This window comes from Agelaius phoeniceus, chromosome 15 (assembly GCF_051311805.1).
Source record: "Agelaius phoeniceus isolate bAgePho1 chromosome 15, bAgePho1.hap1, whole genome shotgun sequence".
Taxonomy (NCBI): domain Eukaryota; kingdom Metazoa; phylum Chordata; class Aves; order Passeriformes; family Icteridae; genus Agelaius; species Agelaius phoeniceus.
Genome location: NC_135279.1, coordinates 16081141 through 16093246, shown reverse-complemented (window position 1 = coordinate 16093246; position 12106 = coordinate 16081141). Strand labels below are relative to the sequence as shown.

At 47.3% G+C, this 12106-nt stretch overlaps 1 protein-coding gene across 11 annotated transcripts in view; it reads right to left on the bottom strand.

Annotated features, from left to right (window-relative positions):
* LOC129126594 (protocadherin alpha-C2-like) overlaps window positions 1-12106 on the bottom strand; it is a 166303-nt gene that overhangs the window by 68636 nt on the left and 85561 nt on the right. Inside the window, exon 1 of one of the 11 annotated variants that reach the window (XM_077186626.1) lies at window positions 4552-7212. The exons of the other annotated variants lie outside the window; for them this stretch is intronic. Coding sequence (XP_077042741.1) covers window positions 4552-6966 — 2415 coding nt within the window. The 5' untranslated portion in view covers window positions 6967-7212. Of the gene's footprint in view, window positions 1-4551; window positions 7213-12106 lie in introns of those variants that run through there. 11 annotated transcript variants of the gene reach the window in all.

Sequence of the window (12106 nt, the reverse complement as noted above, 5' to 3'; positions counted from 1 at the left end):
AGGAATCAGGTGAGGTATTCCCTATGACCTGGGCAAGGAAATATTCCTGTGTACATAAGAAGTCCTTTCTCTGAAACATACGTAAGTCTGGTCACATATTTGCAAGAAAAGCAAGAAATATATATCCAAAAATTAAAAACTGATGCTGAGAAGGGATATCAGCATAACCAGATAAGTGCAGAGGTGGCCATAGGAAAAAAGACTGAGAGAGATCAACTTGTTTAGCTTGGTCAAACAAAGGCTAAGAAAGGATCTGATTGCTTTCTAAGCCATGGATAAAACAAGATGCAAAGAGGGAAAGAACTGCTCATACTAAAAGGGAATTGCTGGCACAAAATCAAAAGTCTACAAACTCATAGCAAAGAACAGTTGGCAGGATGTCAGAAGAGCATTTCAAAGCCTTAGAGGAATAACTTTCCAATAGGAATAATGGGAACAGTCTAGTGAATTTTGTAATTAAAATTATTATTTTTACAATTAAAATGTAAATATTTGAATTCAAATATTTAAGATTAAATTGTGACTGATACAGGAAAGGACTGGGCTTGATCTAAATGATGTTTTCTTGTGTTATTCTTTCATACAGGGATTACCCTTCCTTGGCCCACATCACCATTCAACCCCATCCTTCCCTTCCCCTTATCCATCTCCAAATACAATCATATTACTCTCCACATCCCCTCAAGCCCTTTGTCTCAACCAGCTCCTCTTGACACTCTCCCTTCCCCTACCTCTAAAATAACACTCCAAGGCAGGCATCAGACAAGAAAAGTCAGAAGTCAGGGTCAGAAGGAGGCACTTTCCCTTGGTGAATTTTCTCTAATCACTGCTGCTTCTAGGATTTTCTGGGCCTGACCCCAAGAGTAACTTTCATAGCCAAGAAATCTTCCTAAAAACTGATTTCTTGGAACATGGACATGAGGCTGCTGGTTCTGGACAGGTTTTTATTAGCACTGACAGGAGGAATTGGGAAAGTGCTTCACTCTTACACTTGCTGTGTTGTTCCCATCAGAATGAGCCACAGGGAAGGCTTGACACACATCTGCTCTTCACTTGTGTGAGGAAGCCACTGATGCTTAGCCTGCAGCAGTTCAGCCTCAATTGCCAGCCTGTCTCAATGGAAGTGGATCCATTTTTGTCACAGGAAATGCATGCCATGTTGTGCAAAATTATTCCACTCCCATTACAGTTGAGTGAGAAAAATTCTCCATTGCAAGGTTTGCATCTATTTTTGGGTGCAACCTAAATATCGAATGCCAAGTCACAGAGAGGTCACTGTGCTCTGAATGGAGAAATATCTCACAGGCCTTTTGTGCAGCACAATGGCCAACACAAGCAAACAAAAGAACTGGAGCAATCCATGGCTACACGACAATCCAAGAAATCAGTCAGGGAAGCACTGCTTACTTTAGTAATCACTCCTGCCTTTGTATCTCACCCAGCACAGCAGCGTGCCCAGCTCTTCACTTAGCTGCCATTTATGCCATGCTGCAGAAAGACACAACAAAATACTGGAAAAGATACAATTACAGTTTACTCTACTGCTCTTATGGCCATACACAGAGCTATTCATAGCTCTAACCCAAATAGAAAACATAAAAGCACAAATGGGTCTCATGTGTCTGCATGTGTAAAAACATTCAAGCCTATTGTTTAATTCAGTAGCAAAAGCAGAATAAGAGTAAAGAAATCCACCCGAATTCTGGAAATACACCTAATTTCTGGAAATTCAATTGAATTTTCATATATGCAGCCCTTTTTCTATCCTACATGAACTGAAAATTGTAATCACCTTCTCAATTAAAAAAACCCAACAAAATAAAAATCAGGTATTTTAAAAGACATTTTACAATTCTGCTAAAATTGTAATTTAGAAATTTTCAGTGCTTTGAATGATAACTATGAAGTTGCTCCTAGTGCCTTTTAAATATATGTTGCTTTCTTTTTGTTACATTTCTATTCTTATGGACCAATAAAATCACCCCTCCTCAAAAGCTCAAAGGGTCATATAGGTTTATATTTTTAATTCCAAATGGGTCAGTCTGAAAGCACTTACAGATTGCATTTAGTCAACATCCAAAATTAAATTTTAATTTTTTTAACTGAAATTTCTAATGGTACATACATACACACACATACATGTATGGTACATACATACATACACATGTGTGTATAAACTTTATGTATTATATATATATATATAAACTTAATACATATTTGATATATATTATATGTATATAATATATATTTTATATATTATTATATATATCTATAAAGTTAATTCTACAGCTCAAATGCCACTGGAATGATCAGCACCAAATTCATAATAACCATATTAATAAGCATGATTTTGGTTTCAAGGGTAGATGGATTTTTACAGTCTCTGCCTCTTCTCCCCTACTCAGCTCAATTAATGTAAAGCCTTTGGACTTTCCACATAACCCATATCTATGGTTGCCCATCTCTGAGTATTAGAAGCCAAGGAAATAAAATTGCCAAAGATGACATCTGGGATTTATTTTGCCCACTATCAAAAAGTGCAAAAAGGTGTCTCATGATACAAGTTTAAAAATTCACCTGAATGACTGAAATACAGCAAGATGCAATGAGCCACATCACAGTTGTTCAGATTATGGAGATTAGGGATACTTGGGTATTTTTATTATCATTCGGTTCTTTAATGTGTTGGTAGCCTGAGTTTCCAGATCTTGCTCAACTGGAACAAAGAAATGAGTTGTGATTTTTTTTTGAGGGTTTTTGTTTGGTTTTCTTTGTTGTTATATACATGTCATCACTATTTTTAGTTTTGCAATTATGAACTGCTCTCCAGCCAAAGTTACACCCTCCAGACACTGTCAGGGCTCTCTCAGATACCTTCTGAGTCAAGACATTGCCAGAACACTTTCCTTTCCCCATTACAAAGGTTCTAACCCAACTTTCTTTGGTTTTCAGATCCTCAAATAATCAATGATGTTCCCAAAGTATCCAATGCATTAGGTACAGATTCTCTACATACTGCCAACTGCTATTTTCCTAGGCTCTACAGTTTCTTCAGGAATGACATCAACTCTTCTTCTTTTGCAAGACCTTGGTATTCCACACACCCCTCTTTGAACAGTGAGAAACCCACAACACCTGCAACCCCCTGCTACTACAGAGAACAAAATTTAAAACTAATTATGACTGATTAAATACTAGGAAAACCATCATCTGTAAATCAAATTTGGTCAGCACATAAATAAGGGAAGGCATGATGAACTTATTGCATAGTGAAGATCAAATTTGGAATTTATCTAGGAAGGAAAGCTTACCAAAATTCACTACCTGGAAATTTAAGAGTAATAAATCAAAATGTTATGTGGTTGAATGTATATTTGATTGTCCAAAGCAGTTATTGAAGCTACCCTTACATCAAGGTTCAAAAAGGAGCTGGGCATTTACATATTGTTAAAGATACAATAAAGATTTCAAAGGTGAAAATAAATATAATGGCTATAGATTTAGGACAGCCTCTAATAGTTGTAAACTAGAATTAAAAAACAACAGCAGAAAGCAGAGTGCACCATGTCTGTCTAACCTGAGTTCTTACATTTCCCTTGGAAACACCTGGAGCAGCTCCTACCAGACACAGAGCACTGGCCTGCACAGACCCAACAGAGGTTGGTTACTGTTATGCACACCAAGGAATTTGACAGTCTGTAGGCAAAACATCTCAAAACTTCATAAAAATATAAAGACAACTCACAGGGCCTATTAAAAATAGATATAAGACAAGAGAGAGAATCTTGGACAAGTAATGCAGCAACGCCCAGCAGATTAGGCCTGCAGACACAGCCCACCATGTGGCCCTACACTGTGATCACTGGAAGATATTTTCTCCTGTGAAATCACTCATCACGCTACTGAGAAGAAACCAGCTTGGTCAGAGGCACAGAAGAGAATTGTTTTAGATTCACAAAACCTATGGATTGCTTGGAAAGTGAGATGAGCACTCCAAGTCACACTTCCTAAAGAGGTGCTGGCTATGGGATTACAGCTATTCCACCACAGAGCTACCTCAGGCATTGAAAACCAGCATCTTGGCTCAACAAACTACTTCCCTTCAATAAAAAAAATCTCAGGAATGTCAGGGCAGGGGTAAAAAAAAAAATTAAAAAAAAAAAAATCACAGACTCTACACAGTGTATCTTAGAACCACCCATTGCTTAGAAACTTGCATGGACTTGTATCATGCCCCTACTTAGCTTGCTGAAGACAATGGCTTGGCTTGCAAGGTATTTTGTTTTCACTTACACCTTTACCTTCACTTGTGTCTGAAGGTCCTTAATGTTTACAGTGGAAAAAAAAAATCTCTTTTGTCATCCCATGACAATATTTCAGCCAAAGAGATTCTTTGCTTTAGGAAATACATAAAAGAAACTGAAATTTCCTTCAGGTGCCATGAATTGATGGCTGTTTTCCTGCAAATGCCCTCAGTATGTACTGAGCAGCCTAGTGCAGGCACAAGACCACGTGCCTGGGAGAAAACAAGTGAAAGGAAGAAGCACTTACCACGAGGACAGCGCTCAACCGGTCACTTTGGACCTGCTGCACTTGGATGCAGGGTCCTGGCACTTGTAACCTTGAGCCACTGGGAACATTCCCAGCATCTCCATTGGGAATGCTGCTGTTACCAGGCCCAAGACCTACAGATGCCCTGTACAGGTAGGTGTGAGTGAGTTTACCCACACCAGTGACCTCCAGCATGTCCGGTGGGAAGTGGGAGCTGGGCAGCATGTGCACACTGTAGCAATACTTTTTATAGTCCTCAGCTGGGCAGCAGCAGCCACTGCAGCAGCAAGTCCGGCACCGGCAGAGCCGGACGATGGCGAGGAAGAAGATGAACGCCGCGAAGATGAACGAGACACAGGCAAGGGAAACGATCAAGTAGATGTTGGTGGCATTGAGCAGTGGCGGTGGCTCCCCGCTGTCATCGAAGTCGGGCAGTGCCTGGGGCAGGGTGTCAGCCAGCAGGATGCCCACTGTCACCGTGGAGGAGAGCGGTGGATCCCCGTGGTCCCGCACCACCACCACCACCTTGTGCTTGAGGAAGTCGGTGGAGCGCATGGAGCGCGTGGTGCGCAGCTCGCCGGTGTGCGGCGACAGCTGGAACAGGGTGGAGTCGGAGGAATGGGCCAGGTGATAGGAAAGCCAGGCGTTCTGTGCATTGTCCTCGTCATCTGCCACCACTTTGGTCACCAGGTAGTCCTCATCAGCCAGGCGGGGCACAACTTCCACAGCTACTGAGCCGTTCTGGCTGGTGGGGTACAGGATGGCCGGGGCATTGTCATTCTGGTCTGAGATGTAAACATTCACTCTTATGGCAGCACTCAAGGCTGGTAACCCGTTGTCCTTGGCTTCCACTTGGAAATGGAAGCTCCTAAGCTGCTCAAAATCAAAGGCACGTTTTGCATAGATGCTCCCATTGGCCAAGTTCATAGACAAAAAGCTGGTCAGGGCACTGCCTGCAACTGTGGAATTCCTGAGCGTGTAAGAGACCCGTCCATTCTCCCCTATATCAGGGTCAGATGCCGAGACCTGGTAGAGAAAAGCACCAAGTGGATTGTTCTCCTCCACAAACACATCGAATGCGTCAGCACCAAAGACAGGAGGGTTATCATTCACGTCAGAAATCTGCACCCAAACAGTCTTCTGGGTGGTGAGAGGAGGAGAACCCAAGTCCGTGGCAGTAATGGTGATGTTGTACTCACTGATCAGCTCTCGGTCCAGAAGCTCACTGGTGACAAGGCTGTAGTAGTTTTGAAGGGAAGGCTTTAACTGGAAGGGAAGGTTTTCAGAGATCTGGCAGGTTACTTTCCCATTCTCCCCAGGGTCCTTATCCAAAATACTCAGCAGAGCTATCACTGTGCCAGGAACAGCATCTTCAGGAATGGGACTGGAAAGGGATGTAATTGTAATCTCTGGGCCATGATTGTTCACATCTGTGATTTCCACCAGCAGCTTAGCTGTGCTGGACATGCCAAATGCCCCATTATCCCTTGCCTCAATCAGCATCTCGAGAAGGGGTCTCTGAACAGCTAAAACGCCATTGACTGTCACCTCCCCAGTGTGTGGGTGAATTGAGAACATTCGCTGTAAGTCAGCAGAAGTTGTATTGCTAAAGGAATACCTGACCTCTCCATTTGGACCTTCATCCAAGTCCGTGGCATGCACTTGGACTACCAAAGTGCCACTGGGGGAGTTCTCCAAGATGCTCGCCCTGTAGACCGAGTGCTCAAATTCTGGTGCATTGTCATTGGTATCCAGCACAGTCACAATGACTGGGACATCACCAGACTTTGGAGGGTTCCCACCATCTTTGGCTGTAAGCACAAGTCTGTGAGTGGCTTGCTGCTCCCTGTCTAAGGCTTTCTTCAGCACCAATTCAGGATATTTACTCCCATCCCCGCGTATCTGCATTTCCAGATAGAAATGTTCATCAGGGCTCAGAGTATAATTCCGGACACTGTTAGCACCTTCATCCAGATCTTGGGCAGTGGGGAGTGTAAACCGTGCCCCAGGTGACAGGAACTCCGGGATGTTTATATGATATTCACTTAAGGGGAAGCTGGGGGAGTTGTCATTTATGTCCAAGACTTTGAATTCCATCCTGTAAAGCTCTAGAGGGTTTTCTAACACAAGCTCGTAATTCAGAAGACAGACAGACTTTAACTCACAAAGCTGCTCTCTGTCTATGGGCTCGTTAACAGACAAAGCCCCTGTGCTGGCATTTATATTAAAATATTGCTTACTTGAACCGGTGATCATGCGAAATTTCCGAGCTGAAAGTGTAGCTGCATCTATTCCTAAATCCTTTGCTATGTTCCCAACAGCCGCTCCACGCTCTGTTTCCTCGGCGATGGAATACACTATTTGCCCGTCCGCGGTGCAGCAAATAAGGCAGAAAACCATTAAATAGCCCCGCATGCTTCCTCTCCTGGCTCAGCTCCCCGCAGACCGGCTCAGCAGGAACATAATCCAGAATTTCAGCGAACACCCCAAGTTCCCGGCGCGAGGGAGCGATCGCGCACCGGGGCGCACCGGCGGCAAGTTCGGTGCAGGCGCGGGAGGCTCCGCGGCGGCTCCGCTCCCCCCGGGCCGTGCCGCCGGCTGCCGTGCGGGGCTCGGCGGCAGCTCCGCAGCGCTGCGCCCGCCGCCGCCGCTCGCTGTGACCGGAGCGCCGGCCCCGCGCGGTTCTTAGACGGGCAGCGGCGGCGGCGGCGCCACCCAGAGGCCGCGGAGACACCGGCGGCACCGGGGGAGGGGGCTGCGCTCCCCCCGCCGCCGCTGTCCCGCCGGCCGGCGGCGGCTTCTCCTCCCCTCCTCTTCTCCGTCTCTTTTTTTAACGCCCCGACGGAGATGGAGCGGGGGGCTGCGCGCAGCCGAGTGCGCGTCATGGATGTGCTCCCGTGAAAAAGAGAGGCAGAGCAGAGCCCCCTCCTCCCTCCGCTCCTTGCGGGAGAGGCAGCGAGAGGATGCGCTGTCAGAGAACGGCGGTGGAAGGGAAAGGTGGATGAGAAGTGACAGGCATCGGCTAAACATGGGTCAGCACAGCCCAGACACGCTCCGGCTGAGCACAACATTTCCCAGAGGGGGTTTAAGAGCACAATTAGAGGAGGCAGTCGACTCTACTACCCCTGTTAAACTTTACGGAAAAAAAAAAAAAAAAAAAAAAAAGGAGGGGGGGAAAAGCGGGGAGAAAAAAGAGAATATGAAAAAAGGAAAAAGAAAAAAGCTCTTTCTTGCTTCCCTGCTTCACCTTCTAAACAAGGGAAATTAACACCAATTATTGGAGAGAAGGGTCTCTGCTCTGACAGTCAGGTCAGCCCCAGCCACAGATGAGCTCCCATCCAGCCTCCCAAAGCAGGATGGGGGTGGCTCGGGTGGCAGGGGGAAATGGGAGGCTGCAGCAGTTCAATTACTGATATAGAAATAAATATCAGCACCAAAGAGGTTTTGCATTTAGGACACCCCCAGAGATTGTGGGGAGAGATGAGCTGATACCACACAGAGACTGCAGATCATGAGTGGAAAAAAAATAACATCAAAGCTCTCTGCTCCCCCAGCTTTCCAGACAAAGGGAACAGTTACCAAATACACCCAAAAGCAAATACAAGAGGGCAGAAGAGCATTTCAAAATATCCTCCTGGAAAACCTTCCCTGGAACGATCTTCAGCAGCAGTTTAAACTGATGGGCCCTGGCAGCAGCTCCATCTCCTCTGCTTCCACCTCCCTTCTGTGAGAGCTTGTTGTGATGAGATCCTGATCGATCAAAAGCAAGAGGCTATGAATGTGTAACAAGGACAGATCTTAACCCTTCTCATATTCATTGTGCTTCTTTCTGCAGCTGAAATTTTCCAGGCAAGTGAAACAGAACATTTCAATTATTTATAGTATACATAGGACCTTTCAAAAAGGGAGAAAATCTGGAGCACAGCCAAAAATTGTACATTAAATTAAAAAAAAAATCAATACATCTCTGCATCTTCACAACTCAGCAGAGCCCCAGGTGAGGTTCTCATCCTGGCACAGTGGAACAGAGCTTGGTCTGCTCCAGCACAACTGTCCGCAGATGTGATTTTTTTAACTCCAGGAGGTCCTGGCAGTACCTGAACGTTGCATTTTACTTCTGCTCATTGATGCTACAGAATCCCTTACAGATCAGGGGTAGCAGAGGTGGCAGCAGAAAGCTGAGAGAAAGTTACAGAGCTGCTGCTGTGCACCTCAATCCACAGAGGACATAAACCTGCCAATAACCCATTGCACACTGCATACAATGCAAATACTCATCGTTTGCTGCTTATCCCTTCTTCCTTTCTTGATTGTTAAGGGCAGAAATGCCCAATTCCTATCCAATCACTACAGAATTATCATCCAGCCTCCCCCCACTCCCAATCTGCCCTAGATTCCTCTTCTGCAATGATGTCATCTACAATACCTGAGAAGCTGCTGGGTTTTCTGCTCTGTAGTGATGCCCAGTCATTCTAAACACCCTGAACCAATGCAATAACATCTATTAAAGTCACAGGAAAGACTGATGCATGTTCCTAACATTAACCTGCAGCAAGGATAAATCCATCTGTCTGGGAAGAGCTGAAAAGCCACATGTTGATCCCTCAGGTGCGCACACAGGTAAAACACACAGCCTCTACCTGCCCATCTGTGACTCAGCTTACAATGAGGAAACCCAAGAATTTTGGGCTCAACATCCTCCTGTTGAGCAGACAAACCCCCTCAAAGGCAGATTTTCCTCAAATATAATATTGGAATGACAAGCTGTAGTTATTCATTGTGGTGTCTGAAATACTAGCAGTGCTAGCAGAAACTGATTAGTGAATGGCCAAAATGAAAGTAATTGCACATTTACCTCTCAGATGTACTCATCTTTTGAGACGTATCAGCAGCCTACAATGATACTAGTCTTTATTCCATTCATTTACCACTCAGTTCTTCATCTTTCTGCTATATCTCTAATTTTGCAGCATTGCCCAGTGCTTGTTTACAGGACTCTAAGTGAATTTGTCTTCACTTGTTTTTAACAGTTTTTAAACTTCACCACCCTGCTTTTGTGTTTTGGCATAGCTTGTCCTCCTGTCATTTTCCACTGGGCACAGGGATGTGTCAGGCAGCTTTGCTCACCAGAATGTGCATGTAGCCAGCACCATCTCAGCACCCAGATCCTGCCATGCTGCCTGCCCAACCCAGCACACGAGTTTCTGATCCCCACACCACTCAGGTAAGCAGCTCTGGGTCACAGCCAAGATCCAGTGCTCATTAATATTAAATATCGAGGGTCAGTCACAACACAGACACTGCTGCCATGAAGGGAATAACACAATTGTGCCACGGGGGCAGAATCCAGCCTTGCCTGTTGTGTGGAGCCACTGCTCTGCTTGGCTGAGTCCCAGGCGTGTTCCTCCCTGCCTGTTTGTGCTTTCCCTTCCACATCCAGCTCAAGGCAGTCCCAAGTGTGCCTTTATACACAGGGTCCCTACTCACATTTTGGGCCACCCTTCCGCCTAATCCTTCTTTTCAGGCTCTCCAATCTCAAAGGTCTCCTCTCCATTTCAATTCACTGACTCTAATTACATTACTATGCTGTATTAAAGAATTAAGTTGTATTAAACACCTTTAACACAGACACTTTCCTTGGTATCACAGCAGATAATTTAAACCTCCTCATCCTACATTTGCCTTCAGTTTGCCATATCCAAACAATTCCCTATTCCCTCCTCTCTGCTGGACCCAATCTTAGAGCCCGTTTGACCCAGCTGATGGAGGAATTCATCTTTGTGATCCTTCTGAGGTACCATTCACTTCCACACGACCCCTCACCATGTCTCACTCCCTGACATGTTCAGAGAGCTCTTCCTCCGTGTTCCTCTGCCTGCCTGGTGCTTGCCCTTGCGCCGCCTCGGGGCGCACTCATTCTCCCTCCCTGCCTTACATTTCCAGCCAATCCTCCCCTTTTTCTGCGGTTAGACATCGCTAGTCCAGCCACATTGTGCTTCTGGTGGCTGCCAGAAGAAACTGTTACACCAGCAAAGGCAAAAACGAAAGGTGAAGACCCAAACTGGTTTGTGTGGTGGCTGTGGAGCACCACACGAAGGGACACTCGTGCTTGAACATCATCATGATGTCAGCGATGATTTAAAAGCGCCGTTTCCGCGGGCAATGCATCGGAGGTGGTGCCTTCAATGGAGGTTTGCAGGACACGTCCTGCTCGGTGCTGGGGCTTGGGACAATCCCAGGGGCGCTCACCAGAACCGAGGGGCGCCCGTTGGTGCTAAATTAGGGCACTGAACTCCAGAGGGAGACAGCAGGGGAATCTGTGAAGGAGAACGGACGGAACAACAGCTCCGCTGTTTCTCCTCCTACGGAAACCGATGAGCTCTGCGCGGCGCAGGTGCCCCCGGAGGGCAGCTCCAGCCCCCTCCGCCGCCCAAAGGAGCGCATGAAAAGCTCCCACAACAATGGGAACCCGGCAGCGCACAGGGTCTGCCTGCGAACCAAGGACGACCGGACCTCGGATGGAGCCCAGATCGCCCCCACAGAGCCGCCGATGGAGATGCAAGGACCTCGCTATTCCCTTTCACACGAGAAGAAGGACGGGGGTGCCCCAGAGACCCCAAACACCGGGCTCCTCCCTCTCGGGAGGTGTGGCAGGCAGCCCGCCCTGAGCCCTGCGGGAGCCCCCAGCCCAGGCTCGCTCTCAGCCCCGTGCGTCTCCCGGTGGATGGGACGGAAACAACTTGGGCATCATCGCCGGGCTGATCTGCTCTGAGCCCCTCTTCTTTGCCAAGGCGGGCTGTGCCTGCTGGCAGAGCGAGCAGTGGTGTCAGGATGCCCTTCAAAAAGCTCGCAGCTGCTCCTTGGGGACGCGGGAGCAGAGATGACTTTTAGCTATCAGCAGCCTGGAGTAACGAACCCCTAACGCAGAGGATTTCTATATTCCCACGAAAATCCTCATTACCCGCATGGAGGCACAGAAACAGGGACCCACTGCACGCTATTCAGTACATCGCGGGCAAGATCTCGTCTCTTTAACACGAGGACACAGTTCGGTCTGTTGACCCCCAGTCAGAGACCACCGGACTTGACGGAAGCTGCCGGGGATGACACCAGCGACAGCGGCTACGGGGGCTCAGTCCCGCTCGGGCGGCAGGAGCGCCTCCGAGCTGAGCACTCGGAGTCTCAGCCAACTCCGAGGCAGCAGTGCCGAGCATTTCCTTGCATTTAAAATCTCGTTTGGAAGCTGTGAAACATCCTCCGGCCGCCACGGCGGAGCAGGCGCTGCTGCCGCTTCCCCCCCCCTTCTCCCGCCCCCGGAGCCGCCCGCAGCAGCGCTCGGCAGCGATCCCGGCTGCCAGGATTGCTCTGGGTCTGATAACACTGCCTGAATCAGCGCCACTCTCCAGAAAAACGGGCGGCGGCAAGAGCAGCCTGGGCTTGCAGCGACTGACGGCTCTGCGCGAAACTGGCAGCGTTTATTCAAGGCACTGACGGATATTCCAGAGCCTTCTGTTAACCACTCCTGCCCGGACTATTCCGCGAGGTAAAAGCATCC